The sequence below is a fragment of the Tiliqua scincoides genome, chromosome 2, assembly GCF_035046505.1.
Source record: "Tiliqua scincoides isolate rTilSci1 chromosome 2, rTilSci1.hap2, whole genome shotgun sequence".
NCBI lineage: Eukaryota > Metazoa > Chordata > Lepidosauria > Squamata > Scincidae > Tiliqua > Tiliqua scincoides.
Genome location: NC_089822.1, coordinates 177086497 through 177112439, shown reverse-complemented (window position 1 = coordinate 177112439; position 25943 = coordinate 177086497). Strand labels below are relative to the sequence as shown.

General features: G+C 44.1%; 1 protein-coding gene across 2 annotated transcripts in view; it reads left to right on the top strand.

Moving 5' to 3' along the window:
- The window catches only part of ARHGEF37 (Rho guanine nucleotide exchange factor 37), a 37283-nt gene extending 11689 nt beyond the window's left edge, over positions 1-25594 (top strand). The window contains exons 2-13 of one of the 2 annotated variants that reach the window (XM_066614164.1): positions 3284-3494; positions 4943-5069; positions 7012-7159; positions 9009-9208; positions 9844-9974; positions 11565-11669; positions 17026-17136; positions 18205-18534; positions 20375-20503; positions 20737-20932; positions 22195-22374; positions 23311-25594. In XM_066614164.1, the coding sequence (XP_066470261.1) occupies positions 3291-3494; positions 4943-5069; positions 7012-7159; positions 9009-9208; positions 9844-9974; positions 11565-11669; positions 17026-17136; positions 18205-18534; positions 20375-20503; positions 20737-20932; positions 22195-22374; positions 23311-23540 (2091 nt within the window). In that variant the 5' untranslated portion in view covers positions 3284-3290 and the 3' untranslated portion in view covers positions 23541-25594. Of the gene's footprint in view, positions 1-3283; positions 3495-4942; positions 5070-7011; positions 7160-9008; positions 9209-9843; positions 9975-11564; positions 11670-17025; positions 17137-18204; positions 18535-20374; positions 20504-20736; positions 20933-22194; positions 22375-23310 lie in introns of those variants that run through there. The other variant, XM_066614165.1, reaches the window with a different exon arrangement.
- Positions 25595-25943: the final 349 nt, after the last annotated feature.

Here is a 25943-nt window from a genome sequence, read left to right as displayed (position 1 = left end):
AGTTTTGCGTCAGACCTCTGCATGAGCTGTCTAATAGTAGTACAGTAATGATTAGCAAGTATACAATGCTCTTCTAGAGTGTTCACAGTTCTTCACAGAGCCAAGTCACATGCAACATGCAGTCATGTATAAAACTTTCCACTGATTTGTTTTAGTGGAAAAAGATACTGCATGAAGTTGGATTCTTAGAGTACTATGGTGGAGCTCATAGATCTTTTCTCCTTGGCCTGTTTTTCAACTCAGAATCATTCCCCAGCTGTTTTTTCCAATACACTGTTCCAAATCTTTTTCCCTTAGAGGGAAACAAAGGGGCAATTTTGAACAGGAACGTGGGCTGATGAGAAACTGTTAAATAGCACTTAACCACCCCATGAGATTCCAGCTTCCCTTAGCTACTTTTCAGTTTGAAAAGAAGTCAGTGTGTATGTGTGACTGTGTATAATCTGTGCTCAACTTGGAAGTGGTGCACACCTCTCTGGCCTGATTCCTGGCAAGAGAAAACAGACGTTTGACTTTCCTGGTATTGCCTTTTCTTGCATGGTCAGATCTGTAGACAACTGGAACTCTTCCTTCCTTAGGCCTCATCACTGAGTTGGGTTATTGTATAGGACAGTGGTTCCCAACCTTTTTAGCACCCGGAGCCACTTTTTAAAATGACACTGACGCAAACCCACCTAGGTTTACCAGACTTTTTAAAAAAGGAGATCTAAAAAGAAATGTTTTATTTATTTATGTATTTACAAGTAATTATAACCAGAAAAAGACCCTCAGACATTTATCTCCCTAAATTTACACGTGCTTGCAAACTGCAGGAGCTCAGCTCCTTGCAGGTCAGTTAGCAGCTATCTGATTTTTGATCAGCTTCAGGGCTTGAGGCAGTTAGTTACGTGATATTTCCATCAAACTTACAAGACCCATCAAAAATCAGGTCATGACCCACCAGTGGGTCCTGACCCACAGTTTGGGAACCACTAGGACAGGGGTGCTCAATAGGTGGATCGCGATCTACCGGTAGATTGCGAGGCAAAATGAGTAGATCGCAGAGTGCCGACCCCCCCTTCAGGTGTCTCTGGGAGGAAACACCGGGAGTAAGGCCCATTGTACTCAATGGGGCTTACTCCCAGGTAAGTGTGGCTAGGATTGCAGCCTCACATCCTAATCCTAGGCATGTCTACTCAGGAGTAAGTCCTGTTATACTCAGTGGGGCTCAAGGTACACCAACATACATTGTACACATAAATGTTATATGTTATGATGGTGCGAACATTGTAAAAAAAACTCTGGTAGATCTTCGGGCCTTGCTGGGTTTCAAAGTAGTTCTCGAGCCAAAAAAGTGTGAGCACCCCTGCACTAGGATGTTAAGAGGTTCAGGAGGCTTGAGACTGTTCTCCATGTCTTCAGGCTTGTTCTGAAGAAAGCAGAGTTCATCCACTGTCAATTTATTTAAGACTTAAGAGAAGGATTTGGTGCAAGTTAGACTTTCAGCAAAAGATTTGTTAAACTGAGAGCTGTCTAGAAAGTGTTATGTTAATCATGTTATAAAGTGAAGGAGGAATGTGCTCTCTCCCATCCTTCAACAATGAATGCATTGTGAAGACCCAGTGGTCATTGTGTGTATGTACTTAGGCGCATGAGTCTGCAGTCTCAGAGCTCTTAAGAGGGAAGTGTGAAGAAGGGAGGGGAAAAACAGAAATTCTATCCTCCTTTTCTGTCCTTCCTCCCATCCTGCCCTTGTGACTTCCTCATTGGTCCTTACAAGTTATCCTTATATTTTGAATGGGGTCAAGCTCAGAGAAAGAAGCTTGTCTCAGGATTTCACTGAGTATTGTTTAGCTAAGGTCACCTAGTTCACCCAGGGCACAGGCACAATGGGAATAAGGAACTTCCTGGTTCACTGCTCAAACTTGTAGTCAATACCAGTGCCAGGTTGTTGGGAGTCCTTGGGCAAAGGCTGCACTGGCCCTCCATAGCACCCACCATCCACCCTTTACTCTTCATGACTACTGCTCTCACCACTACCAAGAGTTCAATGGGTGATATCGCCAAGTTCTTAACCTGGGCTTCAGGGGGTTCATAAACTGAGTGCAAACATTTTGTGTGTGTATGTGTTTATGTGCATTTTTTTTTTTTTTTGGCAGGGGGTGGTGGTGGTCCATAGCTTTCATCAGACTCTTGGAGGTGTCCATGACCCAAGAAATATTAAGCACCAGTGTTCTAAGAGATACGGGCCTTGGCCAGTCCCACTGCCTGATGCTACCTCTGCTTCTAACATCTATGCTATAATGGACATCTAGGCTAACCTAATTGTTTGGGCAACTATCTTATCTTTGTGAATTAGATGAGTATACACAATAGCAATCATCTCACGTCAAAGATAAGTGGAGACAATGCCCCACAGAATTGTAGGGCTGGAATGTATTTATTTAATACATTTATACCCCACCTTTCCCCCACACTGTGGTCACCCAAGGTGGTTAACTAAATATACAATCACCATAAACTATAAAAATGAACATTAAAACAGCCTCCAACACATAAAAACAGCAAACAACCGTAAAAGCCATCAAAAGCAGCAGTAAACAGTGAGAAGCAGAAGGCAATAGAGCAGCGATAAAATAAAATGACAAAAGGCGGCAATAAATAGTAAAACAGTAAATGCAGCAGTGAAAGACTCAAAACAGATGTCATTAATAAAAGGTGGCCATAAGCAGTGGTAAAAGCAATAAAGCACCCAATTACTGTACAATAAACCTCCCAATTACAGCGTAAATGCCAACTGAAACAAACATGTTTTTACTTCGCATCAGAGCACCTCAAAGGAGGAGGCAGTTCTTAAGTCCCACAAGGGGGGGGGGGAGTTTCACAGCTGCAGTGCCACCACAGAGAAGGCCCTATTTTTTGCTGCCGCCACCCTTACTTCCAACTGGGCGGTGCATGCAGAAAGACCCTCTCTGAAGATCTCAGGGAGCAACCTGGCATATATGGTGGGAGGAAGTCCCTGAAGTAGCCTGGTCCTAAGGCACAAAGGGCTTTAAAGCTCATAAGCAGAACCTTGAATTGGTTCTGGAAGCACACCATCAGCCAGCACAACCACTGAAGGACTGGTCCAATAGAATCAAACTGCTGAACTCCAGTAACTACAATGGCTTCTACATCCTGCACCAATTGCTGTTGCCAGACCATGTTCAGGGGCCTCTTCATATAGAGCATGTTACAGAATGTTATTTTCTGCTTACGTGCAGAACTGGTTGAAGCCCACATCTGTCTCCCTCTCTCTTAACAGTTCTGCCATGGCAGATGACAGCACAGAAGACGTGCTGGACAAGGAGACACCAGAGACTGAAGACCCCATATATGAAGACGTTAAATGGCTCAACAAAGATGAGTACAAGCGACAACTAGCTGTGGATGAGCTCATCAACACAGAGACTTCTTACGTGCATAATCTCCAGCTGTGCATATCAGACATCCATAACCATCTTCAGAAAAAGCAGGTGAGAGAGAGAGAGACCCTGACCTTAAGAACAGTTACATGTTGAAATGAGGAATGTGAATTGTGCACCAAAAGTTTACCATCCACCACACGGAACCCCAAATTGCATGAACAACATGCATCAGGGGAATTAAGAAAGCTTGTAATTAAATTCAGAGCTTGGGGCAGAGTAAAGGATTCTGTGATGGTTATCAGTCTGTAGTGAGAGGCATGTTGCAGTAGAATATCAGGTCTTAGCAGGGACTTTACCAGATGGATAAGGGGAAGTTCTTTCATGGGATGGACAGGGGTGGACATTCTTTCCCCTCTTGTGCAACATCAGAACCAAGGGACATCCACTAAAATTGACTGGTAGGAGAGATAGAACAGACTAAGGGCCCAGTCCTATCCAACTTTCCAGCACCAGTTTAGCCGCAATGTAACCCTGAGGTAAGGGAATAAATGTTCCCATACCTTGAGGAGGCCTCTGTGACTGTCTCCCCACTACAGGATAGAGCACATGTCCCATTGGCACAGCTGCACTGGCACTGGAAAATTGGATAGAATTTGGCCCTAAGGGCACACTCCAGACCTGGCCCAAGAGTATCTCAAAAGTGCCATAAAGCACTTTTGTGCCACTCAGAACAGAATTAGGCTGGCACCCAAACATGCACTGGCTTCCCCATGCCACTGTGGGCCCCAAAGGATGGGTGAGTTGTGTTGGCTGAGCTCAGCTGACACAGGGGTCTGGGGGAGTATGGGGAGGCTGGGGAGGAGGTGAGAGGGAGGCATTTTGGGGGGTAGGGCGTGCGGTGGGCATTCCCGGGGGCAGGTGGGAAGTGGGAGATGGGGCCAGGATCCGGCAGTTATGCTGGATCTTAACCCTGTTCCTGGGCAGCCCGGGGCAGTCCTGGGCTGCTCGGATTTGCACTACTTCTTGAGGTGGTGCAGATCCGAGTAGCCGTATTGGGGCTGCTGTGGCTTTACCTGGGGTAAAGGGAAGAAATTCCCCTAGCCTTGGGCTGAGCCACTTTCAGCCCCAATCCTGGCCTGCCTGCTCCGGGGTAGGTTAGGATTGGGCTGTAAAGGAAGTGCCAGTGTCTGATTTGATCAGCCTCCAATTTAGATCCTTAGGTAGAAAAGACAAAATGAGGTTGAGATTTCTTCCGCAATGCTAAGGAGGGGAATGATGTGTTTCTCACTCAGGTGAGCAGGATGCCGATCATTGCAGCTTGCATCACAGCGGATTGGAGGGAGGTAGTGGTAGTGGTGGCAGTGGCGCACTTAGGGTGAAAGGCACCCTGAATTCGCCAACCCCCTGCAATCTGCCGCTGATGCAGCCTTCATCAGCTGACCTCATAGATGGGCCAGCCCTGGTTCAAAGGGCAATCACTTACTTGCTCTTGGAAAGTATGAGCATGTGCTAAGCCCAGTGAAGGAATTGGAGCATGAACCTATTGTGCCTTTCAGCTGCCTGAAATTGACCTGGAAGGCCTGTTCTCTGGTATAGATGATGTCCTGAGCGTTTCCAGACGTGTCCTGAAAGGACTTGAAGCTACGGTGAACCAGGAGCACCAGGAGCAGCTCTTTAACATCAGTGAGTAGGCACTGGGAATGTTACATGGTCCTCTTATATATGGTCTTTGGGGGCAGATGTTATTAAATTGGTGGTATGCATCAAGTACTATATTAAGTCCAGTTTATTTCTAGCACTGATACTAATTGCTGTGATGCATTGGAGAACTCTTTTATCTTAAAGGGAAAACAAAAACAGCCTGTTGAAAAATCATACTTGGTAACCATTAACAAAGTCAACAGATTTAATGTTATTTGCCTCTGGTGTTAACTCATAATTCCTGTAACTTCCAAACTGGCAACTGTAGAAGCAGAAAATAATTACTTTTGAAAAGTTTGCATGGCCGAGAACAAACTTTTATAATTTGAGGCAAGGTTAATTTAATACCTCAAAGCATCCTCAACAGGAAAGCCATTGCAGGATTTCACCTGCTACACCATTGTGCCAGGCTGCAAAGACGTTTGCATATGCTGAATGAAAGGAGCTGCTGAATAGAAAGGGATGAGCTAGGAAGGCAAAGACTTCATCAGGACTACACCCAGTTCATAGTACATAAGGAGGAGTCACTCACACAGCTACTGCGCAAGAGCAATTCATTCATTTCCAGGCTGGAAGCCTTCCTGATCCTTTACCTTAGGCTACGGCTTTGTGTGGGGAAAATGTAGGTGCATTATAAATGTTCTCCCAGTGACATGAAACCAGCTGATCCAGGAACAGCTCCCACATGTCTGGGAGAACATTTCAATGATCCAGCTATGTGGGTGATATCACTTTGCCTGGATCTTTTCTAGTCATTTGGCACTATGCCAGGTTAGGGTGCTAATTTGGGGGAGCTGAGGTGTTGAATCATAAATGGTCTCTTAGCTGCACAGGAACTGCTTATGGATAAGTGCTTTCCACAGATGGCTAAGGGACACCACAGTCAGCATGGATTAGTCCCCTGAGTTTGATCATATAAGGATGTTCACATGGTAGCTTATTCCTCCTTTTCCAATCCAATAACCTGTCACTGATTCTTGACTGGGAAGGAGATGTTAAGGGGCACTGTGACACACACACATGCACATGCAAGTTCTATCATCTATCCTTTCTCCTTTGGCGAGAGAACTGCCAAGGAATTCACACCCCGTTCTTTGGCTTGATCTTATTCCGTGCGCATGACCTGCAGTGGCTATTGATCCTAATTCTTGACAGTATGTAACCACATGAACATGTTCTACAGAAATATGGTGACAGATGGTGACAGATGTCAAAATAAAGATGTCATAGAGTGACAGACTCCAGAGGCCTCTCTCTATGCTCTTCTTCTGAAAGCTGCTTTTTGTGTTTACAGCAAAAGATGAGTTCCTATTGTTTGATCTATGGTTCAGCTTCTGTTTTGTTTGTTGTAGTTTTGTAGGAATTTGATGTGGCTCCTCAGTGTATTTTCTATGTTTTCAAACACAAACATGCCTAAAAATAAAATCAAGGGTGAATAAAATCTGTGTTGGAAACACAAGGACATATCCTTGTATTTGTGGCAATGAAACCTCTGACACTGATTGGCTAAGCTGCTGTGATGGCTTGGAATGTTTCACTGTTTAGGGAATTGCTAAACAGTTTGCAGTCCAACATTTGTGAGAGAAAGCTGCCAGTTTGGCTGGGATTAAAACCTCACATTGGGGCAGGTGGAAGACTAGGAAAGGATTCTGGGAGATAGGAAAGGAACAAAGAGCCAAAAGAAAGGGAGACTGAAGGGAGAGTGTAGAGTGAGCAGTGATTAGATAACCTGAAAGAAGGCGTGTGGAGAATAAGACAAAAGAGACAGGGAATTGGGACAAGAAAGAGCTACTCAGAGAGGAATACTCTGAAGTAACTTAACTCCATGTGTTTCCATTGGTGCTCCTCCTAGAAATCTGAATAACTTTGTATAAATACAATAATTTATACAATATGAAGAAATTTTGTAACTTTGCTATGGCAGGCGCTTTATTTCAAGAGCTCAAAGAGGAGATGGAAAATGCCTATAAAATTTATTGTGCTAACTATGATCAAGCTCTTCTACTACTGGAGATTTACAGGAAGAGCCCAAGACTGCAGAAAGAGATTTTGGATACCTTGACTGCTACAGTGTAAGTAAATGTTTCTTGTTCACTGGATGGTAGCAGCCTTGTCATGTGAACTTCTTTGGTGTAAAATTTGTATGTTAAACTACTATGAACGGTTTTAACTGTTGATTCAACATTATTTTTAATTAGAAACTTAAGCTGACCTACCTTCTTTTAAACCTATAGAACACAGAACAAGTGGATTTTCAAAAAATGAAGGGGAAACCGGAAATGATGTTTTCAGGCCCTCCAGAGGCCTTAGAAGGCCTTCTGAGGGTTGGGGAGGCTTCATGTGGCCTCTCCAGCCCTCAGAAGGCTTCCAGAAGGAAAGACATCAGGCAGAGGCAGCCCTAGGGGCAGCATGGCTGAGGTGATGGTGGCGCCTCCCCAGTCTGCCCCCCAGGGTTACTTGTAAGCATGGACCCTCCCTAGGTACGCCACTGACTCGCGCCTCTCCTTTGGGGAAGGCTTGGGTTACTGCTGGTTGTTGGTCCAAATGCCTGTGAATTGCTTGAATGTGGGAAGTTCAGCCTATCCTCCAGTTTATTTCTGGGTGTGGCTCAAAGAAATGCTAGTCCTGCTGGGGAGTTTGTTGCAGGCACCTACTCTCTGCCTATATTCTTCCCTCCATCTGTTATGGAAAAATCAATCCCAGAGTGAGTTTCTAGCTAAACAAACACAACACTGTGTGTCGCGAGGCAAGGATATCAGTCAGTGGCTGGCAGCGCCTGTGTCCTTTTGGGTCACTTGATCACATTGCTGGCTGAGACAGTTATCTGAGTGACTGAACACGGCTGCGAGAGGTGCCAGTTCTTCTCTCCAAACGAGCAAGACAAGGTCCACAAACCAGAATGTATAAATCATCAAGGTCCACGCAAGTCAATGGGACAGAGTGTATGCCAGTTAACACCAGCTAGTATCAAGCCTCTGAATTCAGAGAAGTTTTATTAACAATGAATCCTGGGCAATAGCAGAATGTGAACTGCATGTGCAAATATGAACTATATTATGCCTTCCCAGTCTGGTTTCATTCATTTCCCATAGTCCCCACCATCCATGATGCATGTGTGAAAGCATTCAGGGCTTCATTGCCATGAAACGAACTCTCCCAGCCACTGTCCTGTTCTTCATATAACACATTTAATTTACAGAATTAAATGCTACATTGCTACAAAATATAGTCTTGACTTTAGCTTTGATGGCTTTAAAATCTAGGAAGGTTAGGTCTGTTAATGGCTGTTAGTTATAATGGGTGCTAAATAGAATTTCCATCTGGAAGGGCAATATTGCATCTGGATGCTTGAAAGTGGGTGCCGGACTAGACGGGCCTTGGACTGATGCAGCAGGGCTCTTCTTATGTCTTCTCCGTCCTCCACACCCATACAGCAAGTAAGCGGAGAGCAGTAACAATATCAGTGCTGTATCAGTAACCAAAGTCTCCAGGTATAATGTCACAGCCATGCACCAGGGCCTGTTGTTGATTCAGATCCATTTCAATTGGACCAAAAGCTTAAGCTTAAGGTCTAGGCCAAAATGTATCTTTCAGGTGGAATTCCCTATCTGGTTCAAAATCAGGGTTTGGTAAAGTTTGCTGCTCTCTGTTGTAGCTTCAGGACACTGTTCCACTAACTTCAGGGTACTTGGCATCCAATGGCTTGGAGTATTCTATGAAGTGAGGTTATTTGCTTGGGATCCTTCTGGGTCCGGTACCAGTTTTTTTTTGAAGGCTCCAAGCAAATAACCAAAAAACAAACATAGGGTAGACCTTCTCTTTGCTTGTTGCAGGAATGTAGAGGAGGGGGAAAGTTGGGGGAAGACCTAACAGTTCAAGCCTCATTAGTAGTATTGATATTAGTCTGTTTCTCTTGAGCAGGCCTCACACTGGTGCTTCAGACCTGAGCTTCTTCTTAGTGATGCCAGTGCAACGGGTCACCAAATACCCACTGCTGCTGCAAAAGATCTTGGAAAACACACCAGAGACTGACAGTGCCCACAGGGCCCTCCATGCTGCAGCCAACGCTATGGTTGACGTCAACGCCCATATCAATGAGTACAAAGCACACAAGGAAGTAGGTGAGGTATACAGGTGCTCTTTGGGCACTTTCTGGTCCAGAATGTTGGTAGCCCTGTAGTGTGTCTTATTTCAACTACCTGAAACTATGTCCCCTGTTGGCAACACTGTGTGTGTCTGTGGGACATTGTGGTCACCATTGTGTGGATGGCTGAGTGTGGTTAGTCCTGTCTTTTGTCAGGAGATTGGACTGGCTAGGTTCTCAGCCCCTTCCAACTCTGCGATCCTGCAACATTATGGAAAGCCTCTAATGTTTTTGGCTTCACCACTTCCCTGCAGTTTGCCCCTTACACTGTTAACTCTCCTCAGTATGCACAGCACCTTACTAAGTTTCCTATTTAGCAGGTGCAGATCTGAGTTGCCCCAATGTGCAGGCTGGGGCTTTACCAGGGGTAACCTCGCAGAGACCCCCAGCCAGCTCAGTTCATGCTTAGGATGCAGCACAGCTGCGCTGCCCCTGCTGCAATTGCACAAGTTAGGATTGGGCTGCAAGTGTATCAAAAGAGATCAAAAAAGGGATATCCTTCATAGCCATGCCTCCTTGTACTCTCATCACAAAATGTTCAGGGCTTTCTTTCCTGGCTTGTATAATGTGTTCTTTCACTTTCTCACCTTCTAATCTGTTGACTGAGAGCAGCAGACAAATACAACAAGGCTGGGTATCTGACTCTGCGGGAGCGCCTGGCTCGGCTCAACACCCACTCCATTGCCAAGAAGACCTCACGGCTGAGCCGCCTCTTTATGCATGAGACTGGGATTGTGTCTAAGGTGAGTGCCGGAGCCAACTTATATCCTTCTCTCAATAACCATGTGGAACGTTGGGCAACATCTGGGATTGGTCAAATAGGGCAAAGGAACAGACTGCGCTTGGAGGACAGCTCTTCAGGTGTCTGCATGCCACCGATAGCTTCTATTTCATCAGACTGAACTCAGTGATACTTCAAGCTGCTTCACAGATAGCAATAAGCTCTCCTGTTATGACCTCTATGAGCTCATATGATCAGTTTGAGGATCATGACATCTCCACTGAGGATATCACATAACAGTGACCTGGCCAGGGAAGCTTCTTTCAAATGTAATGGCAACACTAGTGATTTACACAGTGCTGTAGGCATGCAGAGTATATTTCTGTCCTCCTCTAACCTCTGTTGGGGTATCAAACTCCACATGGTTCCTGTTTTCCAGAAATCAAAACATTATGACTGCTGAAGATCAGCCTATTGCTCTCATGGTTGAATTAAGTCTCAAAGGCAGTTGTTGGCCGCAAGTCTTGTTGTGCTGGTGCTTTGAGTGGTTGCTGTGGTGGTTTGCGTTGAAATAACAATCTTTTACTCCCAGGCAGAAGAAGAAAGAGCAGTGTCAGGTAGGCAATGTAGCAACATCTATGTGACTCTTGCAGTGTGGAAGCAAATGGAAGGAACTCTAATCAGACCAAAACAAATCCAATAAACAAACAAATCTGATCTGAAACAAATCCAATGAGCTGAGCCCTTCCTACTGAACACAGTGAATTCTTCCTTTAATTCCTGCCCTCATTGTTCATGCAGTAGGTGTTGCCAGGTTGGTGTCAAGTTGCTTCATAGCTAAAGATTGCATTGTAAGCTCTGTGTGAAATATCCAGTTTCCTGTTGAACTAAAGTATGCTATATGTCAGTAATCATGTTTAATTTCCTGAAAGCTGTCCGAGGAAGCAGGTTGTGTTTTGCGTAATGAGTTATTGCTAATAAATAAATACAGATAATTTGCAGGGTTTTTAAAGCAATGATTCTCATGCCTAGGCACCACTATTCATGCAAGTATATTCAGCGTTCCTGCTGTCCTGTAGAGCCAGGCTAACCATTTACTGTCCTTGGGACAATTTATTTAACATATTTGTATCCTGTCTTTCCTGACAATGTCACCACAAGGCAGCTTCCCAAACCTGAAACCCAAAAAGCAACAACTGCACAGGCCGTAGAGCATGAATAGATTTTCAATTTCTGTTTGCAAACAGGCAAAGAGGGACCCAAGTGAACCATATGGGGGGGGGGGATTCCAGATCCATAGAGGGCAAAGAGGGAACCAAGTGAACCATCCAGGGGGGTTCCAGATCCCATCACTGAGAAAGCCCTGCCATTGGTGCCCACCAGACATTCAATGGCAGGGCCATGAGCAGGGCTCCCATGACTGATCTTGGGGCTGAAGCAGGTTTATATAGGAGTAGATGATCTCTGAGACACCCTGGCTGATATAGCAGTGATGATCAAACACACCATGATCATCTGCCTGCCATTCTGCTTAAGAAGATTAAATAAAACACATGCAATATTTCTGTCTCCTAAGAAACATGTGGTGTAACTTCCTCCCTCTGATCTTTAGACCGAGGACAAGGATTTTGATGAACTGGAAGAAAAGTTCCAGTGGTTGGCATCCTGTGTAGCTGTTCTGAAGGAAAACGTGGTCGCTTTCCTGACCAACACAGAGGTAATATTCATTTTCTTTTCCCCTCCTACTTGAAGCTAACTCACAGGATGCATCTGCGCATTCAGAGTGGAAGACTGAGATGGTATCTCATGGTATAATCTCACCATATTTTCTGAAAAAGCTTTCAGCAGCTGCTCAGAAAAACCTTGGCGAATCATGACTAAGCAAGTGTCTACTCATATTAGGGTTTAACTTTTTGAGGCAGAATTCTGGCTCATCACACAACTGCATCTAGCCATACTAGTCTGTATGACAAGAGGCAGGTGGCACTGTCTCTTTGGAAAAATACATCACACAACACAAGGTAACATGGTTTCTTTTATCCTTGGTTTGCCTTCCTGCATTTCAGTCCTTTTTTTACACTCCCTGACACATTCCATGGAGGTGACTCTTAGGTGTGTTTATGACAATCATGTTTGGCAGCATTGTGCATTATTTTGCTCAGAGATACTCAGTTTTCAACCAGGGAGATTTTGACAAATTGCAGTGAGTTTAGAAAGGGAGAAGAGAAATGACTAGAGGGCTGGTGAGATTCAGCTGGGGGGAGGAGAGAAAGCCTCTAAAACGGCTTAGATATTTTAAAGATTTTCTCTGAAAAACTGAGATGGATTTACACTCCAAGATAGGGATGGGGATTGATTTAGCATAGAGAGTCTTTAAGTGCATACTGGACATATGCCTGAGATCTCTGTGACATGAACTGTACGCAAACACATGCCACTAACAATCTGCATCCTTTCCCCTCATGTTTTGCAGTAACATCTAGTTGAAGCAGACACCTGACAGGACATCATTGTGTTCAGAATTCCCCCCCCCCACACACACACACCTCCTTTGCACATCAGTGAAGTGGCACTAGGGGCTTGGAAATGAAAGCTGTTCAGACATCACATCATGTGTCTCTTTCAACTTGACATTTCTGGGAGATGTGGGAAGAGACATAGTTCTTGCACATTTCAAGTAGTCTAGCAACAGTCAGGAGCAAGAAACTTTAAGAGATTTATGTTGATCAAATATCTGTGTGCCTCAACATCCCTCAACAATTACTCAGGTTTCCTGTAGTTTACCAGTACCACTTCAGGCCCTGATTCAGATATTGTGATGCACAGGTGCACACAGCCACTGAGAAATCTGTCTCCATGCCCACATGATGTAGTACAAATAGGAGCCACACTGAATGTCTTCCATCTAAAAGTGAGTCTGCAGCTGATCTGTACATGTTGTTTAGGATCCAGCAGGGAAATTCATGCAGTGAAGCTGCTTCTGTGCATGGGTATCCCTTGCTAGACTAGTGCACGTGACGTTACTTTTGCTTCAGCTGTTGCACAGTGGCACATACCCACTAATGTGTATTTTACAACATGCCTCCTCTGCAAGGATGATTTGCATTAAAGATGCTGAAGTCAGTATTTTTGTATGAATGGTGCTCACCTCTACATAAGGGCTTGCGTCTAAAGTGGCTGTTTGTAGTAACACACACATACACAATAGGTATCTCTGTGCCCTGTGACCCCATTGGGCTTGTAGACTTATGCATAGTATTCTAGAGCAAAACAGTAAGTACTGCAGACACCACAATGCACTGTGTAAGTCAGTGGTTTTCAACCTCTTTTTTGGCTCATAGCACACTGACAAGGGACTAAAATTGTCAAGGCACATCATCAGTTTTTTGACAATGGACAAGGCACACCATACTGACATCCACTAAAATTGAGTGTTGGGAGAGTTAGAACAGACAAAAGAAAATATTTCTTTACTCAGCATGTGGTTGGTCTGTGGAACGCCTTGCCACAGGTTGCCACAGGATGTGGTGAAGGCATCTGGCCTGGACGCCTTTAAAAGGGGATTGGACAAGTTTCTGGAGGAAAAATCCATTATGGGGTACAAGCCATGATGTGTATGTGCAACCTCCTGATTTTAGAAATGGGTTATGTCAGAATGCCAGATGCAAGGGAGGGCACCAGGATGAGGTCTCTTGTTATCTGGTGTGCTCCCTGGGGCATTTGGTGGGCCGCTGTGAGGTACAGGAAGCTGGACTAGATGGGCCTATGGCCTGATCCAGTGGGGCTGTTCTTATGTTCTTATGGTGGGGGGCCCACATCCCCCAAAGGCCCTATTAATAAATGACCCTGCCCCACACTCCTGCGGCACACCTGCAGACCGTTCACGGCACACCAGTGTGCCACAGCACTGTAGTTGAAAATGGCTGGTGTAAGCAGTCCATCCCACTCTCCATCGGAGCTATTTGAGGTGATGACAGCAGTGCGCAGGAGATAGCACTTGGTACAGCAAACACCTGCGCAGTGGCGTAGCTAAGGAGGTGCAGGGAATAGCAGTTGCACTAAAATTGTGAAAATTGTGAAAATCTTCGTATGTATGAATAATACCATCATGTTATACACCATTGGAAAGGTAATTTAATGCAGAATGCAATGAAATAAACAGCATTGGAATATCTTTATTCTAGCAAAAGTTATGACCAATTAACCAGAAAATGAAAACACAACTGTCTTGTGGAACAAAAAGTGGATTTGCTTAACTCCAAACTGACCTATGAGAATGATTGTTCTGAGTGCCAATGGGATGTTATTATGATATAGCATGGAATTAATAACTTTTTTATTTCTTTACTTAATTAAATTTGATTTTATAATGCAGGGGCTCTACAAAATTTTATTTGACCCCGGGTAGCAGATAGATGCCTTAGCTACGCCACTGACTGGAGGGAGGCAGCAGAGCAAGTGGGTGGTGAGCTGCTGGGTGGGGGAGGAGGTGGTTTCCTCCTAATTTTCACTTTTTAAAAAGCCCAGGCATGATAACACTTCCAGTTGTGACATCACTTCTGGGGCAACATTATGAGCTTGGCACTGGGCTACACAATCATTAGCTATGCCACTGCACCTGCGCATTGCTGTTGCTGCCCGGAATGACTCCAACAGGGGGTAGGAGGAGCAGCTTACACGGCACACTGTGGCACCTATAGTACTTCGCATTCCCCCCCTCCCCAGTTATGCTACTGCATTCTAAAGGTGGGCTTTAGCATGTTGTCTCATACTCAGGCCATTTCCTTCCTCTTGTTACATTTCTTTCCTCTTGTTTTGAAAGCAGGTGTAGGAAAATGCCCACCAGAAAATGGCTGCTGATGCACATCTTTGTAATGTGGGCATTTTCAGATGTCAGCCTGATATAAACATCTGGCCAAGCATTTAGCTTCCGGGGCCCTCCTTTCCATGCGCATATTTCAGGCACACCTCTGCTGTTCACCCACATTTGATCTGGGGTATTCACAACAGAAAGGAAGGCAATAGCTAATCCTGTGATCGAGAAGCAGTAGATCTTCCTGCAGGTGCTGAGGCAGTCCTCCCACCTATGGGGATTTTTAAAGCAGATAAGACCAAACCGCAGAAAGTGCATTGCATTAATGTACCCTGTCCCACCCCTGAGTGATGGTCGGTGTATTTCCAGTCCCTTTGTTATCTCCTTGTACTCAAAGCCATGGAAACCAGCCAAGAGACATCAGGAAAAACAGTCTGCTCTGTGGTCTGGCTGGCAATAAATGGAATCAAAGAATGTCCTCCTCAGAGCTGTTAACATTACTCATCATGCACTGGAATGTCCTACCCTTGATATTTAGCATGCTGAACATGCTCCAGTTCCATACCTAGGAAAATATTGTTGGAGGTATGAATGAACTCCTGGGATGCTATACCAAGGGTGGAAATGACCTGACTTCCTAATGCATTGTTTGGCAGACTGGCAACAGCTTTTTCATCTCTCTCCCCTGATCCTCCTCATATCCTGGTCTGCACATGTCTGCCATCTGCAAAGAGCCCAAACTCTATTATCCACAAGTGACAGAGGAAGCAGTCTTCCAAAATGGTTCCCTCTTGAGAGCTAATGTGAGTGACCAAAAATCTTCCCACCTTTCTTAGTCACTCATTATTTTTCTATCCAGCAAGGTCATATTTCTTGTCAGCGTGGGATATGCAGTCCCACATCCCACTCTCCCAGAACTATAGTACAGTGAGACTCCACAGCTTATCTAATAAGTACAATTTCTATTGAGAAATTGTACAAATGGTACAAACGGCTCTGTGAAATCTTATACAATTCTGGGTATTTTGCTAATTTTTGACAGCTCAATCCTATCTGGGCCTTGTGTTGCCAGAACTCATGCTCTGGCCGTGCAGTGGCACAAAAGCTGGGACACCATCACATACTTCTGAACTGCTGCCACAAATGTCCAGAGGTGTGGTCTGTGTGCCAGCAGCTCGAAAAGGCCCTACCAATGTGAGTGAGTTGGCGGCAGCGAGGGGAAGGTTTAGCGGAATTCAAGGGTGGAAGGGGGACAAGGGGCTGGAAGGAGTGGATCTCGAAGAAAAACATGAACACTGGATGCTGTCCCCTATTTTTCAGCCCACCCTGCCCTCTTTTTCTCCTCAAACATATGCTGGCTGCATAGAGGGCATGGGTCCAAGGAGACCCCAGGCAGTCAGGATCCCTATCCAGAGGTACGTAAAAAACTTTTTTGCTTACCTCTGTTTGACCATCTCATCACCACCACCACCCCCAATGTATGCAGTTCTATCAGCACAGCTGCATCATCTTTAATGGTGGGTGATAGGATTAGGCTGTGAGCGGGATAGGCTTTTGAAGTACAGCAGAACCCAGCTGAAACAGAAAGGGAACAGTACTATGGCTGTATGGGCAGAGTATTGATCGATGAACACCACTCATTGCTTTCCAGATTCCATGGATCTAAGTTCAACAGTAGGTTGTGGAAAACTTTTATTGACAGACAATCAGGCTGAGAACAATGAACAATGAGGCAAGTTTGACAGGAGCAGAGAAAAGAGAATAACTTGCAGGTGGGGCCACTCAGTGGTATTCTGAACAACATTCCGTCATGGGTATCCCTCTTGTAAGAAGCATAGGAACCACTGTCATAACTGCCTGTTTCCTTATCATGATATGTTGTTAGTCATTTCATTCAATTAGCTTCCCTGGGCTTTGAAGGGGCAAGTTCCAAACTGGTTAATTGGTTAAAGATCAATTGCCCACTGTCTTTCCTTTTTTCTTCTTCCCCTCCCACTGTTTTTGTTTTGCCTGACTTAAATGTTCTGTTTTCATCAGCAGTTTGTTAAAGAAATCTTGACAGATGTTGTGTAGATTATGTATCATAATAAGTGATAATGGTGCATTTTTGAATTTCGCTCTTTTGTCACATAATTTCTAGTCAGCTTTTCTGAGTGCCCCAAAAGTGTCCCATCTCTGTCTTGGGCTTTGGGTATGTTTCTGATAAAAAATATTCCTGTCTCACTTTTGATGCCAGCAGGTTCATTTCTTTGTCTTGTAGGCATTCTTGAGCTTCAAACCACATGAGAATGAACTGGAAACAGATGGAGGGACTACTCAACAGTATTGCCAACTTGCAAGAAAACTTCACCGTACCATCTTTCCTGAGTTTGTAAGTTCTGCTTTGTTTCTAATGTTAACTCTGGTTGGAGAGAACCACAAGAGAGAAAACACTGCCACTGATGAGCTTTGCCTCAAAGAGGCTGCACTCCAGAGTGTGCCTCAGTTCCTTAACAACTCCTCTTAGCACATTTGGTGACTACCTGTCCTAATCAGAACTCATTTACCCCTTCATACATTTCTAAACCTTGATATCTCCTTAACTCAACACAGAAGTTTTGCTTTGACTGTGTTCTGACTCACTATTCACATTACTGCAAAAAAGCACTGTAAATCATATGAAAATAAGGAGAGCCCTTCTGGATCAGGCCAAAGACTCATCGAGTCCGCAAACTGTCTCTCACAGTGGCCAACCAGATGCCATTAGGAAGTCCACAAGTAGGAGATGAAGGCATACACTTCTCCCACCTTGGCTTATTCAGAGACATACTACCTCTGAACCTGGAGGCAGCCTACATCACTAATAGTCACTGATAGATCTGTCCTCCATGAATTTGTCCAATCCCTTTTTAAAGCTAGTGGCCATCACCACATCTTGTGGCAATGCGTTTCACTGATCAATTGTGTGCTGTGTGAAGACATACCTCCTTTGAGTATCTCCTTTGAGGTATGAAGACATACCACCCTGAATCTTGATTCTAATACGAGAGAGAAAGAAAAACTTCTCTCGGAGCACTTTCTCTGCAACATGCATACTTTTATAAACCTCAGTCATATCTGTCCATCTTCCCTTGGTTGCCTTTTTTCTAAACTAAAAAACTCCATTGTAAGGAACAAATCACATGATTCCTCAGTCCGGGCTGTTCATGTTATTTAATGATCAGGTTTCTGAGAAGCAGAGTTTGATGACTGAGATGCTGGATAGACCTGAATCAAGTTCTTCCTGAGCTTTTTAAGCAGATGCTCCTTTGACTCTAGTCTTTTTCTCTAATTTTGAAGCACAGAGTCATGGAGAAGAAATCAGTGTGCCTAAACTTCAAAGGCTTCTCATTGGCTGTACTCCATAGGGCTAGCAGGATGCCAGGATTTCAGAAGTGTCTCAGAATTTGCTCCTTTACAGAAAAAACGGTTGGAGCACCTGGTGTACCTGCCATTGTGCAACTTGGCAGAGACTCTGCAGGGACCTCAAAAACTGATCAGGAAGCGCTTGGACAAGCTGCTGGACTACGAGGAGCTTGAGGAGAAGAGGAGTGAAACAGGCAGTGTGAACTATGAAGAGAAAGCTGCTATGGATACCTACGTCACAATCAACTCCCTGTTAATATCTGAGCTTCCTGTGTTCAACCGTGTGGCCCTGCAGTGGCTCAGGCACATTCTACGTTCTTTTGTAGTCCTTCAGCGGGATCTCGCCAAAGAAGTTCTCCAGGAGGCAGAAGGGGAGATGGCCCAGGTAAAGGACTAGAACTAGAAGGCACATTTAAGGTCCTGGAGCCAGGAGCCAGCAGCTAGCTATGTCAACATACAGGCTTTGGGGGTCCCACAACCATTCAAAAAAGCAGATTTATACCCTACTTTTCTCATAGCAACTGTTGGGCATTTTGCGAATATCTCCCAAGACATATTCTTCTTTTTTTAAAAATCTATGAAGCCATATGACTTTCCTTTGGAGAGCTTGTTCTGTTCCTCTTCCCTGATCAGAAATATATGCCTCTGTGCTTTTAGAATTTCACTGAAGCAGGGAGTCACCTGACTGGGATATTTGATTTGTTCAAGTTTACCTTCAGAGTTTAAGGTCCTCATAGGATCCTTTCTTCCCAGCATCAATCCTTTCAGTGTCTTTTACCTGTTATGTCAGGATCAGCACTTGTCCCAATTTCTTTTACAATTTTTCAGTGCCAGTGCAGCTGTGCCAATGTGGTATGCACTGCATCTTGTGGTGGGGCAGCAGTCATAGAGGCGTCCTTAAGATATGGGAACATTTGTTCTCTGACATTGGGGCTGCATTGCAGTTGCACTGGTGCTGGAAAATTGGATTGGATCAGGCCCTTAGGCCCAAATCCTAACCAAATTTCCAGCACTGGCATAGCCAATGGGATGTGTGCCGCATCCTGTAGTTGGGTGACACTCACGGAGGCCTCCTCAAAGTAAGGGAATGTTTGTTCCCTTACCTCGGAGCTGCATTGCCCTTATATCGGTGCTGGAAAGTGGGTTAGGATTGTGCCCTGAATCAATCCATTTCTCTAGCCTTTCCAATCCTCCCCACAACTTATCCTCAGAGGTATATTTTGCCAAACCATGGAAATTGGTTTGGCAAAATGGCAAAACTGTAGCCATTTTGGCTAGTGGTTGTAGATAAATGCATTGTCTGTGGATTTCTTCCTGGGCAAAAAGGCACTTTTTCAAACACTTTTTCCTCTTATGTTTAGCAGAGAGAGAGAGAGAGAGAGAGAGAGAGAGAGAGAGAGAGAGAGAGAGAGAGAGTAACTGTTCCTCTTCACCCCTGCACTGTGCTTTACTAGTGGCTGTTTCTTGGTGGTTCTGCATTTTTTCAATTTTGTGAGCCCTTTTGGGACAGGGAGCCATTTAATTTTGTCTGTAACCTGCTTTGTGAACTTTTTTTAAAAAAGTGGTATATTATTATTATTATTATTATTATTATTATTATTATTATTATTATTATTATTAATAATAATAATAATAATAATAATAATAATAATAATAATAATAATAATAATAATAATAATTTCCCTTCTGAAGCCCTCTAAGCCAGCAGGCATTGCAATATCCCCTGGCAGTGAATGTCAAAAATTAATTATACATTGTGTGAAGAAATAATTTGTTGTGTCTGTTCAGAATGTACTGCCAATTAATTTCATTAGATGTCCCTGAGTTCTAGCAGTAGAGGGGGGATCTCTCTATCTACTGTCTCCACACTACGCATAATTTTATATACCTCTGTGAATAGCACTCAGAGAGACTGTTATTTGGAAACTCAGAAACAATGGAGGGGAGTCTTATTTTTTTCCCTACAGTTCATGTCCCTATTTTAGCAACTAAAAGCTAAGCAAGAGAAGGGAAAAATCTAGGTAAGTGGCAGTTTGAAGTTTCAGTAGTATACTGAACACCTGCAGGAAGCTCTGCCTTTGCAGTGGAAAACCTGTTGCAAAGTTTTGATTGCACATACAATCCTTTTGCTATTAGTTCCCAATTTTTTATCTTCTAGTAACTATTTTTGTTCTCTGCTTTTGAAAAAGAAACAAAAAATCTAATTCCAGAGTTTCTCTTTACAGCTCCCACACAAATACCTCCCTGCAGCTGATTTCTGGAAGATGGTGATGGATACTCTAAGCCAGTCTGAAGATCAGCTTCGTTCCTTCTGCAAGAAATTTGAGACTCTTCCACCTAGCCCTGTTGTGCAGGTAGTGTGATACAAGGAAAAGGTGCAGGGTATCATCTCTCCCCTCCCCTCCCAGCTGTATGATGCTGGGTGGGCATGGATGTTTCATGGGCATGGGAGGAATGTGTAACTTTTCCCCCATATAATGTTATGGACACTAATCAATAGGTTCCCATGACTCTTGTGTACCTATATCCTTCAAAACATTTAGAATAGACAAGCAAGCTTGAGGCAATCATTGTGCTTTTCCAACAGCCTCTTAACTCTGCGGAGGAGAGGAAGGTTCTTTCGCTTGCAAATAAACATGGAGCAGACAAGCTATACCAAGTGACCAGCAATATCAGTGGCAGCAAAGATATGGACTTGACACTGCAGAGGGGGCAGATTGTGGCTCTCCTTCATAGCATGGACACCAAAGGCAACACCAACCGATGGCTAGTGGATTCTGGAGGTACTGCAAGATATATATAACCACCCACATGCATTTCCTTTGATATGGGTACAATCCTAAACACACTTACTAGGAAGTAAGCTTCACTGAAGATAGCTGGATTTACTTCCAAGTAAATTTGCACAGGATTGTGTGGCACTGGGTCTATGTTTATATCTAGAGGAGCATGGATTTTATCCTAGGACTAATGTTGTATATATAAAGACACACCTGAAGTGCATTAATCCAGAGATGTCTGATTACATATTATGCTACTAAAAGAGTAACTGTAGCTCCTCTTTTAGCAGATGTCTTTGCACGTGTGGTGCTATCAGTGCACATATTTTTAAACGCCATAGCTATGGAAATTATAAGTCCTGGGTCATGCTTCTAACTTAACCCTTAGGAGTAAATGGGAGACCCAACAGTACAACATATCTAAGAATGAAATGAAACACAACATGAAAGTTCCATGACTAGAGCTCTCAACGCCTTTTGCTTTCATAAAAATGTACCAGAGTGTGGGGGAAATTTGCATTAGGGCTGTGGAATGGGGGAGATAATTCTAATTGCCATGGACACTCTTAGTGGACTTTGTGTATATGACATAATACTGGCCTAACTGGAAACAGTGCACCTCCTGGCCAAATTGTTGCAGAAGGCAGGCAGACAAAAGAAGCAGGCAAAGGGCTGCCTGGCTGCAGTTGCTAACATCACATTGACCCCGAAAAAGGATGACCAGTTGACCAGGATTGTCCTATGCAGGTAAGACGAACGCACCAGTCCCCAGGACTGAACAGGTGGTTGGCTAATCAGTGGACTACCTGCCCTTGTTTATGCCTTAGTCAGTGCAAATCCTTTGCTTTTTCCTCCTCTCTCTTTCTTTTTTGCTTTGTAACCTTCTCTGAGTCCAACTCCTCTCTCTGACCCTTCTTCCTTTCTTTGACTGTACATGTTTTTCTATTCCTCCATTCTTCTTTCTTTCTTTCTTTCTCCTTTCCAATTTAAACTCTTTTTTCCATGTATTTCTTCCTTCCTATGTTCCTTCCAACAACTTGCTTCAAGTCCCTCTTTGCTCTCCCTACATTTATTGCTTCTACCTCCTCACCTTCCTTCATTTCTTCCTTCCTAAATTATTACACTTCTCCTCCTGAATCTGTTTTTTTCCAGTCCTTCACCACTCTGTTGTTTTTTCCTTCCATGGTACAACAGGAGGTAGTTAACATGCTTCGTTGGAGGAAGCTGATGCACCTGTCAAATGTAGCTGTCTTTGTGTCATGCAGGCCCACGAGGCTATGTCCCCCCTGGGAAACTCCAGCCGTATCATCTAGGCCAACACCAAAAGCCCAGGATGCAGGTGCTGACCCCAGACAATGGGGCTCAGAAGGCCCACCATTCTTCTTACAGCTTGCCCCCAACTCTTAGCCCAGCAGTACCTTTTAGCACTTCAGCTTTCCAGGTAGGTAGATGAAATCCCCCACCAACACCTTTTCTCTCCCCCCCCCCCATTTTCCCTGGCACAGTGCAGAACATGCACATGCAGTGAGTTCGTGGGTGGAGAGTGGAATGCGGTGGTTTCCATGCCGTTGTGTGAATTCAAAGCATGAACTTTATTTCCTTGTTTATTGTGAGGCAAACTTGGGCACATCTCCCAAGTGACGTTTTGCATGTGTTGTAAGAAGGATGATCTTGGCAAGTTCGATATCAACCCTGCCAACATAACCATGGAACACCCCAGTTACCTTGGCATAGTCCCGAAGCATGCATGCTCATGCACAAACACCCAGCCCATGGTTAGAGCCAGAGTGGAGTTCTCTCCTCAATCTGCATGTTATTCCTAAAGTTGGTCCAAGTTCTTCTTCTTTTTTGACTATATAGCAGAATTTACATGCTGCCTGTTCCTCTTGTTACTTGTGTACCATGCAGCGCATTTAATGATCAAGAATGGACTGATGGCCAAGTAACATGTTTGTCTAAATGTATTTTTAAGAAGTCTGCTTAAAGCAGAAGTGCTTCCTCTTTCACAAAAAGTAGCCATGGGGGCATGAACTTTCCCATGAGTAGCCATAAGTGGACTTTCCCTGTGTACCTTTTTTCTACTGAAGACAAACTCCTCCCACCAAGCTCCCATTTGCCCCTGAAATGGCTCTTTGTGGTGCACAATTCCTTTGGGGGCAAATAGCTCCTATGAAATTAAAAGGTTTTCAAGTCTCCTGGAATGCCAGGGATATCAACCCAAGCATGTCTGCAGGCTGCGGCACTCTGTCTGAGCTATGTATGTAGCTGAAGCAGGTGTCCCTGCATGTTTGACACCCTAGGCAAATGCCTACTTGCCTCTGTGTTTTGGCTGGCCCGGCTTATTCCTTTCTCTTGGGTTCCCTCCTGTTTTCCTCAGGTAGTGGCTGCATATTCATTTGCAGCCAGGAGCAATCATGAGGTCAGCTTGTGGGCAGGCCAGCCTGTGACTGTGCTAGAACCCCACGATAAGAAGGGAAGCAAAGAGTGGAGTCTGGTGGAGGTGAATGGACAGAAGGGCTATGTGCCTTCCAGCTACCTGCTGATGATGCCTACCCCAGAACCACCTGGATGGAGCTCACCTACTTGGACATTTTCGGCTCAGCAAACATAATTGCAAGGAATGCAGTTCAAAGTCAAATCATTGGAATGCACTTCAAAAGTCAATCATTCTTTCTGTTCCCTGCCCTCTCCGCTTCCATCAAACAGAGTGTCTTGCAATGAACAAAGAAGGAGATGGTGGGGCCAGGAGGCTTGTGAATTGGTATGAGTGCCAAAGAATGGATTCATCTTGTGTACTTTTTGAAAAGAACATGGATGTGAAGTTGCTTTGATTGTGTTTTCTTGACCTAACACTTTAAATAAGATTCTTCTACAAGTTCTGAGTGGGGGGGGGGGGACGGGACATTCCAGGATGAGACCTGAGATTGTTGGATAAATGGATGCTCACCAACCAAAGATTCCCATGAAATGTGTCAAGTACATTAGCAGATTCATTAGCTGATGTCTTCGTTATTCCAGAATAACCACCTCAGTCAGCATCAGTCTACCTTCTCAACAAAAAGATCAAGAGTAGGTAGATGACAACAGAAATGCCATTCTGCACTTATGGAGTGATGCTCTCTTTTTGGCTGTATATTAGTGTGAAAACAGAGAAATCTGCTAAAGGTTGACCAGTGATGTACATGGTCCAACTCCCAAGACACAAAGGGCCACGCTACATGTTACATTAAGCATCTCATTGATTGGCCTTGTATGCTTTTGTTTCCTAAACAGCAGACATAGGAGGGGGGCAATTAAGAGTAGAGAGAAGAGGCTATTTTAACCCTTTGTCCCTGACGTTGTCCCGCACACACATGTCCTCACCAACAACTAATACTTGCTCTGGGAGGGAGTTATTATTGGTGCAAATGGCAGCTTTCCTCCTGGGGCAAACAGCAGCTATGTGTGGCAGTCTGGATAAGGACCATGACAAGGGGAAAGGCTTAAATTCCTGATTTCCTCACATCATTTTGATATTGATTAGGATCCACTGCTGCTTTAATTAAGCACACCAATTACCAAGCACACAAGGGCCAATGATGAACTGAATGTCAAGTGCAGTTTAGCCCTAAATTATTTATTATTTATTTATTTGATGGATTTTTTTACCCTGGCTTTCTCCTGGTATGGCAGTCAAGGTGGCTTAAATCAAGTCCTTTTCTCTAGTAACAAACCAATGTTAGCATGCTGGTCAAAACTGGTGCAGCATATGCTACCTGTAAACAGAAGTGTGCAGCATAAAATAACAGAAGTGTAGACAGATAACAAAGACACTCCCATGGCCCTGATAAATTTACCTGCAAAACAGTTGTCTGTGTGAAAATGGGAACCACCAGTTTACTACTGGGATTGTAGGGAAGGTGAAATGCAAACATTTGAGGCCTGTTTCACACAGAATAAATACTCTCAAGATAATCTTAGTAGATTCTGGCAACTGCATAGAAAACCAGTGTCTCCATTTCCCCAAAGGACTGAGATCATGTGAAAGACTTGGCTGTACTAATGCTTCTGTGTGTGGCTCATAATGCAGCTTTCACTGGTTAAAAATTTAGCAGGAGCTCCACAGGTGCTGCTCTTGAAAATGCATGCGCTTGCTCTTTGATGTTGAACGTTTTACGTGAGCTGGAGAACAAAGAAGTGGTATCATCATGTTGCAGTGGACTTAGCAGAAGAGCGTCTCGCAGCATGTCCTTGTGTGCAGGCTCTCCACTTTGTGATAGGAAGGTGGGCTGGGAATCAAGAGCTGATCTTGCTGTCCTAAGCTGCTCCTTAGATTTTTAGCCACCAAACAGCTACTGCTCTGTGTTTGTGTGAACGTTGCCAGATCACTTGGTGGAGTCACAACTCCTTATGTCAGCACCTAGGAGCTATCCTGATTGTGTGAATTGAGCACAAAATGTTTGAGTCTTATGTGTGCCTGTGAAGGGACATTACAAGCGTACTGCAGTCTGTAGTACTCCTATAAAGCTGCTAAATTGATTTGATGCTAAGAAACCACTGCTGCCTTGCTGTGGTTCCTGGATGGCTGGTGTATCCCCTACTAAAATTGTGCTTCAGTTTGTATTTATAATTGCTGCTTCAATGCATTAATTGTGAGAAGTAAACAGTATTGATCTTCTCCACCAAGATGACTTTGAAATTTTTGTTAAAGTGAATTCATAAGAGTTGCTTGTGGTATTGGAACACCTGCTATTTTCTATTTTCCTATCTGCACATTCCCAGCTTCACCACTAGATGGCTCAACTACTTCACTGGTCAAATGAATACCTGATCTTGATGAAACTAGGGCAGATTTTGAGAGGGAATGGGAGCAAATTTACAATCTTATATTCTCCAAAGTTAGGTTTGGGTTGCTTCTTGGTAGTTTCTTCTAGTGATTTGCTAATGCCTCTTACAGCATAGGAGTGAATTTGCCACTACATGACAGTAAAATGTGAACATTTAATTGCATAGTGTGTTCCTGCTGATTCATGCA